We start from the raw sequence: 22,500 nt of genomic DNA, 5'->3' as shown, positions 1-22,500 counted from the left end.
TATTAAAATTTCCTTAAGGCCTTATCGTCTGACCCTCTAAGAGGAAACGTCAGAATGATAAATTAAAAGCTAAGAATCGAATGAGGAAAGAGGGAAATTGGTTTCAGTTGGAAAACCAGTGAGAGAAAAAAAATATATAATTCTCACTGTTCAGGTGGTTTTAAATCAGTAAATATTTCCAACTGATGTTTCAAAATCTTTTGTCTACACAGGCTTGGTCGAGAGTTATTAATGACTAACGCCTCAATGATATTGAGATGATAGTTCGACCTAGCACTGTATAAAACAGAAAACCACCCATCGGAATACTGATCAGAACACCTATTTATACTCATCAGGTGATTACCAATGGCGGACTCATGAGCTTGGGAGTGCCCGGATGTTCTCGAAACCTGGTGTAATCGAATATATATATATATATATATATATATATATATATATATATATATATTCTCTTCTGACGAGAAGCATTTAGCTTCGAAATGCCATGACCTAATTAGATTTCCCTCTTATTCATCTTTCTGTAACTCTTATCGACTTGATAACGTAATTAAAAAAACCTTTAAATTGAAAAGTGTATGTTTATACGTTTTGAAGATATTTCATATTTTTAATCAGCCTATAATAAAACACTTTGTATCATTTTTTTTTGCTGACCAAATTTGAATAATGCTTAGAATGTCGACTAATGGTCTGGGAGACTGAGGTTCAATCCTCAATCGAATCATTCCGAACAGTCAAGGCAATGGTATTTTATGCCTCACGCTATGTACCCTAGTATTAAAACCCGAGCATAAATGAAAATTGAACAATCCAGAAATAGAGTGGTATTTTCTCGGTGCTGTAGCTAATAAAAAAGAAGCCCTTTAGTCGCCCTCGACTATAGTCGATTCATTTTTTTTTTTTAAATCTTATTTTATTATTTATTTTTCAGGTGAAATGTTCGAGCAGTTCATTAAACACGGGGGATGTGTTCCTTCTTGACTGTGGAGAAAGAATTTACGTGTGGACTGGACCGAAGAGTAGAGGAACAGAGAAAATGAAGGTTTGATTAAAAATTTTTTTTTTTTCTCTTGATAATATCAAAAGCAAAAACGACTGAAAAACGACTTGAACAATGACTCAAACATGGATTGGAATACATACATAGAAGATATTGCCAAGGCTGCTGCAAAAAGATGGGATCCGTCTACCATGCTTTTATTTTGTTTTACATGGAAGTCATCACTAGGGCTATGACAACAGCATATTCTTTTCATTGTTTTGACTCTTGAGTATATATCCGACACAGCTAACCACGCCATTCTCCATATAAAAGTATATAAAATATCAACGGATACACACCCGAGAGTCAAAACAACGAAAAGAATATGCTGTTGTCCTAGTAATTACATAAGTCAATAGGTAGGCAAGACACTGACATACAATTCCTCAGTGCTTCTGCGCAAGTTTGTCACAGGAATTTTATGTCCACGTCTGCAAAAAGAATGTCTCAACAAATATGCAACATTTTATGAATTCCCGAATTAGATGAAAATCAGAATGATTAATGGTAGCGGTTATGACACAAAGCCTCGCGGATACAGCTAGTCATTACTAGGGCTGTGACAACAGCATATTCTTTTCATTGTTTTGACTTTTTAATATATTACACGTTTTTTATATTGATTGATGTGGTTCTCGGTTGATTGACTGTGTCTAACTGTGTCGGATATATACTCGAGAGTCAAAATTGCGAAAAGAATATTCTGTTGTCACAGACTTAGTAATTACTGGGTTAGGAATTAAAAATTAATATTTCCTAGAATTAAAAGGGATTTGGTAAAACACTAATTTAAATATTACTTTTTGGGGCTATAAATTACGATATTGAAAATTGATATTAATGGAAATTCTGTCACTTAACGGGTTCCATATCAAACCGGAAGTTAATTGCTTTTTAGTTGTTGTCTGGTAAAATATGACTTTTTTTTCTGGATATGCGATCTATTATATACATACACACACATACACACACACATATATATATATATATATATATATATATATATATATATATATATATATATATTATTCTTAACACACACACACACACACATTCAGCTTTATATTATAAACTATATGTGTGTGTGTGTATATGCGTGTGTGTGTGTCATTTCCATAATATTTCAAGCCAAAGGTAAAACTTTTACTCTTATATTTCACCTAAATAATGATTGAACAAACACTTTAAAAAGATATAACGTATTTTTATACTAAGCCCCCCCCCCCTAAATGTTATTGTTTTATAAGACCTGTTTTTCGGATATCTGCAACGTCATATATATATTTCATTTTTTTTTTATATATATAATTTAGTTATTTCGTGACGTTCAAATCAAATTTCGTTCGTTTTATGGAGAGTAAAATAAAGAATGTTTTTATGCGACTTAAACCCTGATCCCTCTGCTTCAAGATCGTAAAGTGTCAGCAAGACAACGTATATTTAAAAGCACACCGGTTGCCGAGAATGTCTTGTTTAAGTAGCCTGCTCTCGCCTCTCATGCAAGCGGGCGACTGTAGTTGACACCCCTAACACGAAACTGCGAATACAATATAAAAATCTCGGAATTTCTCTGTTAAAAGTGGGTTATTTATTTTCTTTATGGATTATACTTCCAAAATAAACTATTACAGTTGTTTTAAAAGTAATAGAAATATTTTTTTTTTTAAACTGTAATGAATTTTCCGAACTCAATATTTTTCAATTTTTAAACTCAATATTTTTCAATTTTTAAATTTTAAAAATCTATCAAAATTTTTCTATTGATTCTATTTTTACGATATTTTCAGGGTAAATGTGAAATTTTATGTTCTTTCCAATAAATCGAATATAATATTTTAGACAAACGTTTTTTTTAAATTCACGACCCCCCCCCCACCATCCCAATTTTTAAGTGTCTATTAAAAAGTAAATACTTAATTTAGTAACCCGATGAGTACATAATTATTTACTCACAAATTGAAGAGAAAAGGTCAATACATAATATATTCAAATTTAAAAAAAAAAAAACATAGTGTTCTTTTAGAATTTTACCTGTAAAGTTTGAAGTTTAAAACCTTTTTTTTTAACCACGTTATTTGTTTTTTCTTTTTTTTTTTTTTAATGGAACCTTGGTCCTTGCTCCTTTAATTGAAAAAAAATTAGGGCTTGAATTACATTTTTCGAGGAGTTATAAGCTTGGAAAGACAGGGGGTCGAATAATTCACGCCTCCCATTTTGTAAATGTCTAATAATAATTAATTTAGAACCCGATGAGTACATAATTATTTACTCACAAATTGAAGAGAAAAGGTCAATACATAATATATTCAAATTTAAAACAAAAAAAAAACATAGTGTTCTTATAGAATTTTACCTGTAAAGTCCGAAGTTTAAAACCTTTTAAAAAAAAAAAAACACGTTTTTTTTTTTTTTTTTTTTTTTAATGAAATCTTGGTCCTTGCTCCTTTAATTGAAAAAAAATTAGGGCTTGAATTGCATTTTTTGAGGAGTTATAAGCTTGGAAAGATGGGGTGGAATTATTCACTATTTTTCACGAAATTTCTGACACCGCTAGCGGGCGAGTCTACTTCTATGGGGGTGTGACGCCAATACCACTCTGGTCTTGTAATTGGGCGTCCTGGGTTCGATTCCACCTCTACAAAGATAAAGTAACCCACCTGACTACAACTTGGACGTCTTCAAGTCCAACATAAACAAACTCCTGACAAACCGCCCCCTTAAGTAAGACACTCTATCAAAACCCCCAATATTAATGATTACTACAATACTATCTCATTGATTACTGTACACGCAATAACTCTTATCCCTGAGTGGCCTTCGGGCCTTGATAAGTGGTGACCCCCATGTAAAAAAAAAAAAAAAAAATGCCATTTTACTTGTATACTTTGTTATGAGTGTCGAAAATTGGTGTCATGCCTAAATTAAAGCGTGTTTCATTTTCTACTTGTGAAGGGAATGGAGGTTGCCAAGCGAATTCGAGACGAGGAAAGATTCGGGAAAGCCGTGATTGTCATCGTCGGTAAGTCTGAACTTTTTTGCTTACAATTCTATCTTTGACCTTTCCTCCACTAACACAGTAATTGTAAAATATATAAATAAGATAAATTATCAATTTACTGTATGTAAATGAACATGTTACTATTTATGTACGACAAAATTAATATACGACATAATTAATGTACGACTAAATTATGTACAACTAAATTTATGTACAACTAAATTTATGTACGTCTAAATTATGTACGACTAAAATTATGTACAACTAAATTAATGTTCGACTAAATTATGTACGACTAAATTATGTACGACTAAATTATGTACGACTAAATTTATGTACAACTAAATTAAAGTTCAACTAAATTATGTACGACTAAATTATGTACGACTAAATTTATGTACAACTAAATTAATGTTCGACTGAATTATGTACGACTAAATTTATGTACAACTAAATTGATGTACGTCTAAATTATGTACGACTAAAATTATGTACAACTAAATCAATGTTTGACTAAATTATGTACAACTAAATTTATGTACAACTAAATTAATGTTCGACTAAATTATGCACGACTAAATTATGTACGACTAAATTATGTACGACTAAATTAATGTTCGACTAAATTATGTACGACTAAATTATGTACGACTAAATTAAAGTTCGACTAAATTATGTACGACTACATTATGTACAACTAAATTATGTACGACTAAATTTATGTACAACTAAATCAATGTTCGACTAAATTATGTACGACTAAATTATGTACGACTAAATTTACGTACAACTAAATTAAAGTTCAACTAAATTATGTACGACTAAAATATGTACGACTAAATTATGTACGACTAAAATTATGTACGACTAAATTCATGTACAACTAAATCAATGTTCGACTAAATTATGTACGACTAAATTTATGTACAACTAAAATGATGTACGACTAATCGCTGTTGCATAATCACGTTGACACACCAGTTCTCGTCAGATCAGATTTGAAGTTAAGCAACGTTAAGCCTAATTATAGTACCAGATGGGTGATCAATTTGGGAATACCAGGCGCTGTATGTAGGAAGACGTCGACACCTCCCTGCAAGAGTTGCAAAAACGTAACGTCGCTATCTTCCTTAATGGGGATATACATGTGACTGGGGATCGCTTGTGAATTTCATATTCCCATGAAACTTCCTCCTTTGGATGAAGCCGGTTAAACTTGCATAAGTTTAGTGTCGTTTCCCATTTTCTCAATTGTTGTAACTGCTGCTGATTAATTGCTGTGATCCTGGTTTCATCAGCAGAAAATATTGTAGGTTCATACCCGGAAGTCTATATATCTATAAAAATGGATGTGTCTGTGTGTGTGTGTTTGTGTGTATGTCTGTGTGTGTGTACATTTTCCTACGCAATAACTCTGTCAATTTTTAGTCTACAGACTCGAAATTTGATATACAAGGTACTGAGATTTGGGAAAATCTTTGCAATCCGTTTTCGGACAGAAATTTAGTTATTAAGGGTTCAAAGATCAACGATTTGACCTTTGAGAACTCTACCAAACTCCTCCGCTAATTTTGGGTCTAAACACTTGAAATTGTATAGGTTCCTTGGACATGGATCTAACTTAATAACTTGATTTGAACCCAAAACAATAAATGTTAAGGGGTCACAATAGGGTTCAAAGTTTAAAAAAATTGACCGCTTTTTTTTTTTTTGTTCAACATACACCTCCAAACACCCGGGCAACGCCAGGCTGAAATGCTAGTATATAAATAAACTTGATTATTAAAAAAAAATTTTTTTTCAAACAAGTGTTCTTTCTCTTTTAATTTTGAATTTTTAAAACCCCATTACAAAGTAATGTAGCGTAAAAGCAGAATAATCTTCATAATAAGTTAATAGACGAAATCCTTTAAGACCGAGGCAAATTTTTATTTTCCAATTTTGCGAGAACTTGATTTATCCCGCATTTAAAACCGTAGCAAATAAATAACTATTTTTTTTTTTTTTAAATTAACTGATGTTTCGCAAAATCTATGAATATGAACTTTCGAGTTTTTTTTTTGTTTGAAAAATAGTTCTTAAAACAAATAATAGATACAATGAAAAGTTTGTTTTTTTATTTTTGTGTCAAAAACAAAAACAATTTTTGCTTAAAATCTTTTTTAAAAATCAAACAAGTTATTTTTAAAAGTTACAGAAAATATTTAAAATGCGAATCAAATGTAAAAATAACAACAACAACAACAAAAAACAGTGGCATATATTGTTCCTTAATTGGAATTCATTTTTTGAGATGAGCATTATATGTTAATTTTTTTATTTTTTTTTTTATTTCGGACTATTAGTCTCATCTTTATTAGTTGTTGTTTTTTGGATTTTTTTGGCCGAAACGTTGTGAACCAATAAAAAGATCCAAAAAAACAACAACTAATAAAGATGAGACTAATAGTCCGAAATAAAAAAATAAATAAATAAAAAAAAAATAAAAAAAATAAGAAATAAAAAAAACAAACAACAACAACAACAACAACAACAACAACAACAACAACAAAAAACAGTGGCCTATAAAAATGCATGGGCTGCCTGCCGAAATTTCCTGATAAGAGCGTCCAGGCGACTAGACGTTTGCTAATCCCTTTTAAGATTTTCTAATACTTTTCGATTTCGATATTTTAAAACGTTCAATTTTTCTGATTCCCGATTCCGATTAATTGTCCCAACATATATATATATATATATATATATATATATATATATATATATATATATATATATATATATATATATATATATATAGTTGATTGAATTTACGCGATGGTTCACTTCTTTATAATATATATTATATATTATAAAGAAGTGAACCAATGAACCATCGCGTAAATTCAATCAACTAAAAAAATGGAAACCGGGGTGAGGAAAAGAAAAAAATATATATATAATGGGGCAAGTTATATGTACAATTCAATAAAATAAATATGTCGATTAAAAACGATCGTTAAAATACACCCAAATTGTACATATAACTTTGTCTTTTCCTCACCCCGGTTTCCATTTTTTTAGTTGATTGAATTTACGCGATGGTTCACTTCTTTATAATTATTCTAAAATTTTGCCAATCGAATAAAGTTATATATATATATATATATATATATATATATATATATATATATATATATATATATATATATATATATATATATATTATGTTTTTGGGGGAAAGAATTCCAACAAAGTGCTCGATTACAAAGGAAAACATTTTCGATATAAGAGCTTAATATTTATTTATTTAATTGTACAGTAGTTCAGAAAAACATTGGTATCGTCGGTTTCAAGCCCAACATAAAGGGGACCAGTTAATGGTAAAACGTAAATTATGTTAGGCTCTCGTCAGCCATGCGAGCCTGAAATTATTTTTTACTCAGACAGAAACAACATGGCTGACGAGAGCCTAACATAATTTACGTTTTAACATTAACTGGTCCCCTTTATGTTGGGCTTGAAACCGACGGTACGAATGTTTTTCTGAACTACTGTACAATTAAATATATATATATATATATATATATATATATATATATATATATATATACAAGTTAGAAAAGCATTTCATCTAAGGCATGAAAATTGTTAAACAAAATGTTTTTCCAAATAAAGGTACAAGATTCAATTTGAAATTTATTTATCTTCAAAGTGCACTTTTATGAGTTTTACAAAGTAAGGTATAAAAATTTAATTTAAATTGAATCAAAAAATTACCTTGGATTTATTTTATTTAATGTACATTCTGTTGCACGTTTAAAAAAAATCATTGAAAATTTTATATCTATATCATTAATTGCTAAATGAAACATAATGCTTTTTAAGATTATATTTTAAAAGTCTCCTCTCTATTTCAGTTTGTATTTCTCCTCATACCACATCTCACTTTTGGCAACCCCCTCTTTGTATTATTGCAGGTCTGAATATTCTCTCTATTTCAGTTTGTATTTCTCCTCACACCACAACTAATTTTTGCAAACCCCTCTTTGTATTATTACAGATCTGAATACTCTCGCTGTTTCAGTTTGTATTTCTCCTCACACCACACTCATTTTTTTGCAACTCCCTCTTTGTAATACAGGTCTGAATAATGAGAAAATCTGAATTTTTTTAACAAAAACTTTAAAATAAGTGTTTTAGATTAAATATTTTAAAACTTCTTTCAGAATAGAAAATCTTTAAAATTTAATAAGGAACATATTTCATGTAGGTTTCATTAAAAATATTCAGTACATAACGAGAAAGATAGAGATGAAAATTTCAAAAGGACTGTATAACTGGTTACGGTCAATAGTAGTCCTCGCCAGCGAAAGTCTTTGTTATTGTTATTCTATGATTATTATTATTTAAAACATTTTGCGTCCTGCTCTTTCGCGCGAGGACTAATATATATATATATATATATATATATATATATATATATATATATATATATAGTTTTGAAAATAATAAGCGGAAGTTTCTCGAGAGCTTTTTCGGCTATCATCTCACCAGGAGAAAATCGATAGCGTACAAAATAATATTATATCGAAAATAAAGAGTTCTAATGGGGAACTTAATAAATGTGCCAAAAGTACGGGGATACTAAAATAAATTTATTAACGTTTAAAAACGATTAAAATATCGGCACAACGAGGGAAAAAAGAAAAAAAAAAAAAAAAAAAAAAAAAACGGGAGAAAAACTTCCAAGTTCCCCAAAGAGAAACAATGCGTTGAATGTTTCCTTTTGCCGGCACAAAGAAGGTTGACGCACCGCAATAGAGACAGACTCCAAAATCTTTAAATGGTTTCTGGAGTCCGCTCTATGTAGCACCTCGAACCAATCTATTTTATATCTATCGGCACAGCACGGGTTGTCAACCAAATGCTGGCCAATAGCAGAGTCCAAGGCTGCAGAAGGAGGGAGACCACCAGACCTCATCCTCCCTTGTCTGATCTTCGATGGAACATGCTAGTTTATACGAGTCAAAAGGTGCAAGGATATATATATATATATATATATATATATATATATATATATATATATATATATATATATATATATATATATATATCACGATACAAAATAGTTTTAAAACTAACAAAAACAATAGAAAATAAACAAATAAATAAAATAAACATGAATATACATAAACGATCACACATACATGTATGTATATTAGACCTCTTCAAAATTGACCTTTTTCTTAAAACATATGGAAACTGCTATTATTTCCATTCTCCAAGATCTAAATTAGCTAAATATACCAGTTATTGTGTTCTTGGACCTTGGCTATGCCTGCCTCGAGAGCCATGTAATTTTATTGTTGACGTTTTTCAAAAACGCTGCAAAATATGGGATATTATGTCCTTATTTTCATTGTAGCTTTCCAGAGGTTGATGCTATAGCATTGAAAGTGGTACCAAATGAAAGCTTATAAAATTTTCTTACATGGCTCTTGAGGCAGGCATAGCCAAGGTCTAAGATCACAATAACTGGTATATTTAGCTAATTTAGATCTTGGAGAATGGAAATAATAGCAGTTTCCATATGTTTTAAGAAAAAGGTCAATTTTGAAGAGGTCTAATGTATATATATATATATATATATATATATATATATATATATATATATATATATTTAATTTAAATACCAAAAAAAAAACAAGAAATGGGCAGGTGAAATTAAAATTTTTCCCTAAGGCCTTATCGTCTGACCCTCTAAGAGGAAACGTCAGAATGATAAATTAAAAACTAAGAAAACGAATGAGGGAAGAGGGGAATTTTGGTTTCAGTTGGAAGAACAGTGGAGAAAAAAAAAAAAAAAAAAAAAAAAAAAAATTCTCACTGTTCAGGTGGTTTTAAATCAATGAATATCTCCAATTGATGTCTCAGAATCTTTTGTCTACACAGGCTAGGTCGACAAAAGATTCTGAGACATCAGTTGGAGATATTCATTGATTTAAAACCACCTGAACAGTGAGAATTTTTTTTTTTTTTTTTTTTCTCCACTGTTCTTCCAACTGAAACCAAAATTCCCCTCTTCCCTCATTCGTTTTCTTAGTTTTTAATTTATCATTCTGACGTTTCCTCTTAGAGGGTCAGACGATAAGGCCTTGGGGAAAAATTTTAATTTCACCTGCCCATTTCTTGTTTTTTTTTGGTATTTAAATTAAATTATGTTTCCTCTGAAATTTCTCCTTCCATTTTGCTGTACCAAAAATTTACTTATATATATATATATATATATATATATATATATATATATATATATATATATATATATATGTGTGTGTGTGTGTGTGTATATATATGTGCATATATGTATGTACACATATATATATATTTATATATAAACTAACAATAAAAAAACAAAAAAACAAAAGCAAAAAACACTAACCTAATTTTAAAACAGATCCTTTGTCCGATAAAATGCATGCCCATTGGCTGATAGGAAGGGCGCGGTGGATACTAGAAAGCTGATTGGCTAACTAAAATCTCAATAGAAGAGGAGCATATAAAAACGATAAACAACCACAGAATTCGCGCATAAGCCTGAAGAATCCTAGAGTGGATGAAACGCGGAATATTCAGTGTAGCTTAATCGCCATATATATTTTATAAATTACTAACTAGCTCTACCTACGCATTGAGCACTTTTGAAGTAAATACTTAAAGTTTACGCATAAATCTATACCTTCGTATATTAATTTTATGTGAGTAAATTAAGTAGTTTTATATATATATATATATATATATATATATATATATATATATATATATGTTGTGTAATAGACAGAGTTTAAATGAGCAAAGTCTCAGTACAATATATTTAAAGCTGGTGTGCTCATTGTTTGTATATTATTTCCCAGAGGGGTGCCAGGTCATTCCATTATAACACCTTCTAAGCTAAACTCTTCCCTAGAATTTGGCTTTTTGAGCTTGAATTTAGTTCTTTTTGAGCTAGAATTTAGTTCTTTTTGAGCTAGAATTTAGTTCTTTTTGAGCTAGAATTTAGTTCTTTTTGAGCTTGAACCGACTCGATGCTTATTTCGTTCATGGATCATGTTGATTTATAGTCCCATTATCATTTCTCTTCATGCAACGCATACCCTCAACCCCCACCGACCAGTTTTTACTTCCACACAACATCATACTGCGACTCGGTGCTTATTTCGTTCATGGATCATGTTGATTTATAGTCCCATTATCATTTCTCTTCATGCAACGCATACCCTCAACCCCCACCGACCAGTTTTTACGTCCACACAATATCACACTGCGTACGTGTTGGTTAATGTCTTGAAAAAAAACCCAAAAACTTCTAATTAGAATAAAAATGTACAACGGATCAAATGTGTGAGTTAATTAATGTTGCTTATCATTTTTTATTCATTTATTGTGTATGTATCTATTTATTTATTGTGTATGTATCTATTTATTTATTGTGTATGTATCTATTTATTTATTGTGTATGTATCTATTTATTTATTGTGTATGTATCTATTTATTTATTGTGTATGTATCTATTTATTTATTGTGTATGTATCTATTCATTTATTGTGTATGTATCTATTTATTTATTGTGTATGTATCTATTTATTTATTGTGTATGCATTTATTCATTGACTGTTGAAATCCAAAATTTTTTTTGTTGTTTTTTACTCTGCCGATGTCTTAGTCATTCGGGACGATTATATCAACGATGAGAGGTTCGGCGGATTTTGCTTTTATGTATCCGATAGAACACTGTCAGCTTTTCGTTTGATATAATCTGTAGAAGGTTAATTTTCCCCTTTATTAAGCCACGCTTACAAAACCGTTAGCAGAGGCTACCTAGCTAATTAGGGAATGCGTAAAAAAAAAAAAAAGAAAAAAAAAAGAAGAAAACCTCGGAGTGAGACAATACAAATCCTTGAATATGTGACAGTGATATATGTTCATTCACATAATTAGAGGCAGTATGTTCAGGACTGCAAAACACAATGCGAAATGAGATCGCCGACACATTTCTGAGCAAACACAGGAGGGTCGAATGTGAATCTACAAGATGCCTTTAAAATTGTCGTAGACACTTGAAAATTCGGTATGTAATAACATACCTCTTATAAGATGACTGACCAATTTTTATGATTTCAGGTTCAAATGAACAGCCACAGCAAAAATTGGAATACACGCTACTAAAGTCTGATTGTCACAGCTGGTGAATTTCAAAAATGCAATCTAGACGTGAGGACGCTTTAGAAGAACGATATGCAATAAAATTCTGTTTTAAATTTGGAAAGAGTAAGAAAGTCAGAACACCAGAGTTGATTGGCCAAATAAAGAATTACGTGGATAATGACTGTCTTGTATTTATAGAGACAATAAGTTCGCAGTTTGATGTCAGTGTTGCGACTGTACATACAATTATTTGCGAGGAACTGAAGATGCGGAAGACTTGTGCAAATGCACCAGTCCATAACTCCATCCTTGTTACAGTAAAGATGGGCTTCAAGATAGTTCCTCACCCTCCCTCTAGTCCAGACCTTGCTCCCTGTGACTTTTTGTTATTCCTTAAGTTCAAAGAAAACCTTAGAGACTGTCGTTAAGAGATAATTAAGAAGATGAAAGAAGCCATGACAAGGGTCAGTGACAAGCTCACACAAGAGGTCTTCCATGGGGACTTCCTAAAAGTTGTTGGAATTGTACAACAGGTGCATTGAAGCCGGAGGAGATTACTTCAAAGGGGACAAGATTTCTTCCGAAGGAGACTAGAGTTTCATGTGTGTACTATCAATAAAAGTTTCATGTGTGTACTATTAATAAAAGTTTCGTCTATCGTCGCAGGTTTGGTTTGTTTAGCCACAGGACATGTCGGTATTTAAGCACTGTTCTTATCTTGAGTGTCAATTTCACAACGTTTCGGTCGATGTAACCTCCGACCGTCTGTCGAACTCGGGAATCTGGACGGAATTTCGAACGGAACCCTTTAAGAGGTGACATGATCTCGTTCCGTCAGCCAGGATAGACGTCCTAAGTAATTTACAATTGTATTTTTCGGTCGTCCACATTGAAAATTCAACCTTCAAGCTTTAGGGGAATATTACTTTTTATAAAGACTTCTTTCTCCAACTTTACAGCATGGCAAGGAAGAAGCAAAGAAAAAAAAAAGAAACAAAACAACATACTGAGGATGGAGTATACCTTTTAAATATATTTGTGATAAATTTCAAACAAGTAAAATATTTGTTTATTTTCCTAATATTACGTTGTGATTTGGCTTTCAAGCGCACTTGATGCGTATTTTATTTTATTCAAATTAAAACAACGTTTTTATATGAACTTTAATCCTTGACGTTATTCTCGCACAGTTCAAGCGTTTCAAAATACAACCGCTAGATACAGCGCGCGGCTCTTTTTTTTTTACATGGTAGTCACCACTTATCAAGACCCGGAAGCCACTCGGGAATAAGGGTTATTGCGTGTACAGTAATCAATGGGATAATATCGTAGTAATCGTTAGTAATGGAGATTTGATAAAGTGTCTAACAAGGGGACTGGTTTATCAGGAATTTGTTTATGTTGGATTTGAAGATATCCAAGTTGTAGTCAGGTGGGAAACAGGCAAACGGAAGAGAGTTCCACAGGCGTGCACTTCTAAGAAAGAAGCTTTGTTCATGGAATCTACGTTTTGATTTAGGCACAGAAATAAAAAAAAACAAAACATAATACTGAAGATGGAGTATACCTCTGAAATATATTTGTGATAAATTTCAAACAAGCAAAATATTTGTTTATTTTCCTAATATTACGTTGTGATTTGGCTTTCAAGCGCACTTGATGCGTATTTTATTTTATTTTATAAATGCTTTTTTCCAACTATTACAACCACTGCAGGATAGGACGGACGAGAGCATGTTACCCCGTGAAGTAAACAAAGGATTCCGTTCGAAATTCCGTACACATTCTCTGAGTTTGAGAGAAACATTTCTGAGTTCGACAAGATACACCTGAAGAAGGTCGGAGGTTACATCGACTTAAACGCCGTGAAAATGACGCTCTAGATTGGACAATAGCCCGAAGAATCCAAATAATAATAAAGTTTTCCCGAGTTCGGCAGATAAATTCCACAGGTCGACAAAATACGCCTGAAGAAGGTCGGAGGTTACATCGACCATGACGTTGTGAAAATCGCACTCAAGATGAGAACAGTAGTCTGATTAATACAAATAATACGAATATCCTGTAATATTATCTTTTTTTTTTCATTTCTATTTCAGTAGGTTTCTACCTACTCTATAGGATGGGTTATTTATGATCATCTTTTATGATTCTTTAAGAAATACCTCCTCCCCTTTTCCCTCTCCCCATTCAACCTCTCTCTACCCCCCCTCTCTCTACCCCCCCCCTCTCTCTTCCACAAATTGTTTATTAATGTCCATTAAATCTACTTAGCATAAAGTAAACAAGGACCTGCCATGACGAAAGAATTGAGTACAAAGTATGCGTGAGGGCGGGGCAGATTGCTGAGGGGTAGTATACATACATACATATATATATATATATATATATATATATATATATATATATATATATATATATATATATATATATATATACTACCCTTGCTAATATATTATATATATATATATTTTTTTTTTATTCAATTTTCACCCCAAACAAGGCACAGTGCCACTTTGAAGCAGGGGGCTACTATTAGGGACTTAATTAGCGGGGTATTATGAAGGGAGATGAGTAGAAAGATGTTTGTTAACATTACACTTGAATTTCTGCATATCATTGCAGTTGGGAAAGCAGAATCCCGGAAGGGAGTTTCAAAGACTCGCAGTTCTGGGGAAGAAACTATTGGAGTAAAAAGCTTTCTTGCACCTAGGGATCTCTACTGTAAAGGGATGAGACTTAGTAGCTTGTCGGGGGTAGTTACGTCGGGGAGGTACAAGTGTTTGCAGTTCGTCAGAGCATTCACCATTAAAGTATTTGTAGAACAGGCAGAGGGATGCAACATCTCGTCGATGGGACAGAGGCTGAAGCCTAGATGACAGTTCAGGACCTATCAGGTTGGCGACTCTCTTTTGAACCCTGCCCAGGAGCGAGAGACAAGCAGTATATATATATATATATATATATATATATATATATATATATATATATATATATATATTTTAAAATATAATTATCCACTGACACGTGTTTTGTCGTCCACGACTCATCAGAGTGGCTGAATCTAGCGAGATTCGAAAGCGGCACCTCGTGATAAGAAGCCTAAACCTCTACCACGGTGCTAACCTCGCCGGACTACTAAATGTATCACTTTTACGTAGATGTTTTTATTTGTTTTGTTTTTGTTAGCGATACTTTCTTGAATGAATTCAAGTATTTATACGAAAGTGCATTTTTTACCTAAATGCTTGTTGGGAATAATTCAGCCACTCTGATGAGTCGTGGACGACGAAACACGTGTCAGTGGATAATTATATTTTAAAAATAATATATATGTCGCTCCCCATTTAAAGGGGGTACCAGATCGGTCAATGGGAAAATTATTCCCAACAAGCATTTAGGTAAAAATGCACTTTCGTATAAATACTTGAATTAATTCAAGAAAGTATCGCTAACAAAAACAAATAAAACATATATATATATATTAGCAGGGGTATCCGACGTTGCCCGGGATGAAATGGGGACCAACCGATGTTCTAAACTTCTAATACTATTATTATTATTGACATTGGTCAAATCACGCATTTTCCCATCAAATCGATCTATTGATTGTCTGCTCTCGTCGGAAACCCACCACAATGCACCGAGTGCAAGTTTCATATGCCTCCCTGGAGTGATTTAGTCCACAATAAATTACAATATACATTGCACTGTGGAGAGATTTATTGAAATTATTTTTATATAATGATTTGAAATGAAGTTTAAAATGCAGAAGTTAAATGCCATGGTTCGATCGTGCTCTTAACACAAATATTCATTTTGAAAGCGCCATTTGATTTTATACACTGAGTCTTTGTACTTGTGCGGTAATAAAACTTCTCAAATGCATTTGTGATGTTAGGCTGTATAAACTTTGGTCCGAATTAACTGTCCTTTCTTTAATGGTTTTTTTTTTTTGATTATCGATTTTCGATACTTATCGGAGGTATATCAATGCGAAAGCTATCTAAGAACACTCGCAGACATATATACATTTATGTGAAATTTCATCCGTTTTAGAGTCCATTGGAAACGAACTCATCGACACACACACACACACACAAACACACAAACACACACACACACACACACACACACACACACACACACACACACACACACAAGTTTTCTTTGATATATAAATAGTGATAAATTATCTTCCCAGCCGAAAGAGGGATACTCAAAGCAAGATAAATGCTCAAACTTTTTCTAAGCACGAAACTTGACTTTAAATTGTTTTGAATTTATTTACAACTGAAAGTATCCTGTACCTCCATTCGCCTATCTATGGAGTATTGTTGCCACATCTGGGCTGGAGCACCTGCTACTAGTCTTTTACTCCTGGAGAGAAATTTAAAAAAGAGAGTCGCTAACCTAATAGGCCCCGAACTGTCAGCTAGGTTTCATCCACTGTCCCATCGACGAAATCTTGCATCCCTCTGCCTGTTTTACAAGTATTTTAATGATAAATGCCCTGATGAACTACAAGCCCTTGTACCCCCTCGATGTAAATACCCCCGACAAATCCGACAAGCAGCAAAATCGCACCCCTACATAGAAGAGATCTCCAGATGCCAAAAAGCATTTTACTCTAAGTTTTTCCCCTAGGACTGCTAGACTTTGGAATTCCCTTTCCTGGTTCCGGATTCCCCAACTGTACTGACATGCAGCAGATCAAATACACTGTAAACATGCATCTTGCTGCTCAACTCCTTACATAGTATCCCTTCGACCATGTTCCATATAGTAGCCCTCTACATCAAAGTGGCACCGTGCCTGGTTTGGGGTGGAAACGCAATAAAAACAAATTCTGCCGTTCTTTTTACGTAAAGAAATACCGGAAATATTACAATTACACGCACATACGGCATAATCGTGTTGATACACCGGTTCGTCAGATCACTGAAGATTAGAGGAAATATAACTAAATATAAAACTCAAGATTAGAAAAAAACTAACTATACCTACTCGCCGTTGCCCGGGATGCATTGAAATATTTTTTAATCCTTATTTTTAATATTAAAAGCATACGGAAAACGTAAAATAAGTTTTGTTGTAAGGGCGACAATTCTTTACTAAAGAATGTGAGTTATTGTCCTTTTTTTGAGACCAACTAGACACAGGTACCATTGGCTGTTCTCGACGTGCAAGGTTGCTTCACGCTCACCAGCCGAGTAGTTACCCGTATATAAGTTTCAAATCTCGTCGTATATATATTGTGTTGTATGCACTGACACGACTTTTAGCCACCTTTAAATTGGAAGTAAAATCAAAACGACAATTTTTATTTGATTCATTTCCGTTTAAAATGGCATAGACGTGTGGAAGATTCAATAGTATTGAACAAACGAATTGCTTTTTTTCCGTTGTTAAGTATGCAAAAATATTTGATCTTTAAACCAACATGTTCACTGCACAGGCCATGATCGTCTGCTCCCAATCCTTGTTCGAATTATAAGCTTGATTTTGACACTGACCATCATATCAATCATGTGGTTTCAAAGACTCTCTGTTGTATAATTGCATGGACACTGGTAGTTTTTTCTCTTAACGCAAAATTCGTTTGTTATAAAAATGTAAAAAATATTTTAATTATTTGCCTCGTGTGCGTGCATTAAGTTAGAAACGGAAAGAGGGGACAAGAGAGGGGCGGATTGAATGGCAAGCTCGTCTAACGTTGCTTGTTGGCTGCTTTCTGTCTTCTGCTTGCCGTCCTTTGTGATATATATATATATATATATATATATATATGTATATATATATATATATATATACGGAATATGATACGGTATGTATATATATATATATATATATATATATATATATATATATATATATATATACGGAATATGATACGGAATATGAAATATGAATATATATATATATATATATATATATATGTATATATATATATATATATATATATATATATATATATATACGGATTCACTATATATAGTGAATATATATATATATAAATGTATATATATATATATATGTATATATATATATATATATATATATATATACATATACGTATATATTACCTGTTCTCTGACGGATGTTCCAACACAGCTGATAGGGTCAATTATTTGACATTTACTGCCGGCGACATCAGTTTTGAGAGCTACACTCCCAGCCGTCTAGTGCGTTTTGGCTACAAATTGTCGTGTGTGTGTGTGTGTGTGTGTGCATTTCAACACGCGACACTGTCGAAACAAAAGGATGTTCCTTCCCAACGTGATATTATTTTTGGATCTAATTTAGACATCACTCGATGTGTGGCATTTGTAGAATCTTTTTTTTGTCTTTTTTCAGATACAAAATGGGATTCAGATCCAGAGTTCTTTAAAGAATTAGGCGATAAAGGTGAAATTGCTTCGGAAGACGACGGAGGCAATGATGACGATTTTGAAAAGAACGAACAAAAAGTCTTGAAATTATTCAGGTTATTTTACACTTTTATTTCATTTTGGTTTATTCACCCTTTCCCCATCCCATAATTGTACTAAATACCCCCACAAAAACCCTAGCCCCAACCCTAACCCTACCCTCCCTCCAAAAAAAAAAAAAAAACACACGCACAAAAACCAAGTAAGATTATCAGAAATTCCTAGGTTCAATGGTTGATATATATATATATATATATATATATATATATATATATATATATATATATATATATATAACGGCTAAATACAGACTAAAAAGCATAATGAATTTAAAAATAAAAAATGAAATTAAAGGTTAGCTAACCAGGTTTCGTTCCTCACTTATCAAAGCTAAATCGAGGAAAATACGATTTAAAACAAACAAAAGTCATGAAGATGGCGGGGGTAGGAAAAAAAAACCCAGAAATAAACGGGGGAAAAATTAGATAGAGACTAAATTAAGTCCTAGAAGATTTTCTTTTTGCTTGCAAAGAGAAGGTCTCAAAGACTTAATAAAAAGAGTCTCTAAAATTTTCAAATGATAGGAAGAGTGCGACTTACTAAGGATCGTAAACATGTCAGCACTGAAATTCGTGACACACGCATGGTTATTTATAAGATGGTCGCAAATCGCAGAACCATACGTAACCCAAAGAAATTATAGCTAATAGATGTCCTGTGTACCTACGTCTACCTTGGCTAGGTAACATCAGTGGCCGATTTGCTAAGCAAATTTCTTTGTCTGTGCAACGGTGTTATTTTGCATCGAACCCGCGTGTTGTTTTTTCAACTAGGCCTATATTGCCGTCTATTCGCAAAGATGTTCTTCCCCCCACCATAATAATTCTACTATTTATTTATTTAAATGTAGTTGCAGTGCGCACTATGTTGGGCGAACATCGCAAAGATTAGATTTTCGTTTGAAACAGCATGTGCCTTCAAAGATTCGTTATGCAAATTTTTCACCCTCGGATGTTCTGAGTAATACGTATGGTTCTGCGATTTGCGACCATCTTATAAATAACCATGCGTGTGCCACGAATTTCAGTACTGACATGTTTACGATCCTTAGTAAGTCGCACTCTTTCTATCATTTGAAAATTTTAGAGACTCTTTTTATTAAGTCTTTGAGACCTTCTCTTTGTAAGCAAAAAGAAAATCTTCTAGGACTTAATTTGGTCTCTATGTAATTTTTCCCCCGTTTATTTGTTTTTTTTTGCCAACCCCCGCCATATTCATGACATTTTTCGGGCGGCACACCTGAGGGGGCGGCATTTTGAGAGGGTAAAAATAGAAAGTAGAAAAAAGAAATAAAAATAAACAAAAGTTAACAAAAAATATGAAATTTTATACCAAAAAAGTTGTAAAAAATCGGAATTTTGGGGGATATCGGAATCAGAAAAAATGTGTTCCTATTTTCTGAGCGTCAGGGGGGGGGCGGCATTTTGAAATGGTAAAAGGGGAAAATCGAAAAAAATGCTAACAAAAAAATCTGAAATTTTATATCGAAAAGGTTGTAAAAAATGAGAACTTTTGTAGTTATTGGAATCGAAAAAAGGTGTCCCTATTTTGCGAGCGGCATATGTCAGGGGGCGGCATTTTGAGAGTAAAAATAGAAAGTAGAATAAATAAATAAAAATAAACAAGCTAACAAAAAATATGAAATTTTATACAAAAAAGGTTGTAAAAAATCGGAATTTTGGGGTGTGTCAGAATCAGAAAAAATGTGTCCCTATTTTCTGAGCGCCCGGGGGGGGGCGGCATGGGGGCGGCACGGGGGCGGCATTTTGAGATGGTAAAAGGGGAAAATCGAAAAAAATGCTAACAAATTCATACTTAAAGGGGAACTTTCATATAAATTTTTATCGAATAGGTGCGAAAAGAAAGTTGGATATTTGGGTGTATATACACCGACATCAAAGAGGAAATAACATTAGATGCGAAAGTTTGAATTCATTAATTTTATTACTGTCCAATTCATGAGGCTAAGACTTTGAAAGTATCAAACGTTTGTTTTTGTAGCATACTTTTTATAACTCCTTGTAAACTTTACAATTGCTAGCTGGGGGATGGACAAAATCACCCCGGGCAACCCCCACCATCTACTTAAAACAAAAGGAAAACAGATAAAATCTCAAATGAATAAAAAATATTAAAAATCAGTTTTCATATTTTAATTTAATTGAATTTAGGAAAATTAGATACCATAGAACTAATTTTCGCAAAGTATGAAAATTAAGCAACTACAGAATAACTGTTAACTTAATAATAATGGACCAGTTTTCCTACCTAGCAAAAAAGGGACGAATTTTCCATGGGCGAATTATCCATGGGCGGATTTTCCATGGACGAATTTTCCGGGCACCCAAATCTCGGGGGGGGGCAAATTTTACTACCGCCCCGGGCGGCAAAAGGTCTAGCTACGCCACTGTATATATATATATATATATATATATATATATATATATATATATATATATATATATATATTACAATAGAAAAGTGCGAGTATGAAAAGTAATATGGTTAAGCTAAAACATGGAAAAGTAAAGGACTAGTTGTTACAACTCGAAAAGAAAAGGACATTTTATTCTAATAAAAAATATAATAAATTTATAACTTATTGCAGCATTAAGACTTGCTTATATAATGTTATGAATTGAATTTAAAAAAATTCTTAATGCTGCAATATTTTAAGTTATAAATTACAAAGATATATGAGATATATATTAAAATGTGTATAAAATTAAAAATAATATAAACACACACACACGCATATATATATATATATATATATATATATATATATATATATATATATATATATATATATATATACATGGGGAGTGTATTTGGGCAGCATTTTATCTTTTATGAATACTTCGTTTTTAGTCTATTAATTTCTAATTTTCTTATTGCAGTCTTTACTTAAGGTGGAAACTGCTTGATGTAATAACCATAAATTTGATTTGTCGAAGTACTTTCAAGTCCTTCTGAATTCATCTCCAGGAGTTAATTAAACTGGTTGGATTTTTACTATTTATTTTTATGGATGCTTAATTTTCATTGGTTAATAAATTATAAATTATTTTTTATGAACACTTCGAAAGGATAAGGATATTAGTAAACTTTATTTTGTTAATGTTAGTTTTTTTTAGTTTTTATTTATTTTTTAAAAATTTTATTTCACTTTTGTTAGTTTGAATAGATCAAGGGGCTCCTTCCTGGGGCTAACACTTGATTCTATTATAGTTTAAATTTATATCCGAGGGCTCTTTTAAAAATAGACACTGTTCCCTTTATGGCTACTATCTGCATTTCCTTACAGCTTGGTTTTCCAGGGATTGCTTCTAAGTATTTTTGAAGGTTCTTTTTTATTAGGCTAGTTGCTCTTGTCACAACTGGTATAATGTTTATTTCTTTCAGAGACCATGTCGTTTTTAGATAATTTTTGAGGTCCTGATATTTTGTTATCTTTTCCTGTTCTGCTCTGGTCCTGGATATGACCTTAAACTATATCCGACGGTGACGCCCCAGCTTGCAGGCTTTGAGGAGTGTGGAGCCACCCTTTAATTGCCATTGCTCCCAGGTTCACTCTGCCTCTGACTCGGAGTGGTAGTACCTGTTAGGGTCCCAACTATTGGTTAAATAGAATACGACTTAAAAAACAAATATACTATATTAAAAAATCGTTCTGGATTTGACATTAAATAACCTGAAAAGGGCTGATATGTCGTAAAACAAAACAACCAAACCAAACTGTTCTGCTCTATTAAGGCCAAAGTCGTTTGGAACTGTGACGTCTA

The 22,500-nt window shown here is 32.4% G+C and overlaps 1 protein-coding gene across 2 annotated transcripts in view; it reads left to right on the top strand.

Moving 5' to 3' along the window:
* Positions 1-22,500, top strand: part of LOC145266317 (advillin-like) — a 438,949-nt gene that overhangs the window by 148,958 nt on the left and 267,491 nt on the right. For both annotated transcript variants that reach the window (XM_080121877.1, XM_080121876.1), the window contains 3 exons: positions 935-1,045; positions 3,998-4,064; positions 18,582-18,711. In XM_080121877.1, the coding sequence (XP_079978003.1) occupies positions 935-1,045; positions 3,998-4,064; positions 18,582-18,711 (308 nt within the window). The remainder of the gene's footprint in view (positions 1-934; positions 1,046-3,997; positions 4,065-18,581; positions 18,712-22,500) is intronic.

The sequence above is a fragment of the Euprymna scolopes genome, chromosome 41, assembly GCF_053919585.1.
Source record: "Euprymna scolopes isolate OS-2025 chromosome 41, ASM5391958v1, whole genome shotgun sequence".
Lineage (NCBI taxonomy): Eukaryota > Metazoa > Mollusca > Cephalopoda > Sepiida > Sepiolidae > Euprymna > Euprymna scolopes.
This window is presented reverse-complemented; position numbering and strand designations above follow the sequence as displayed.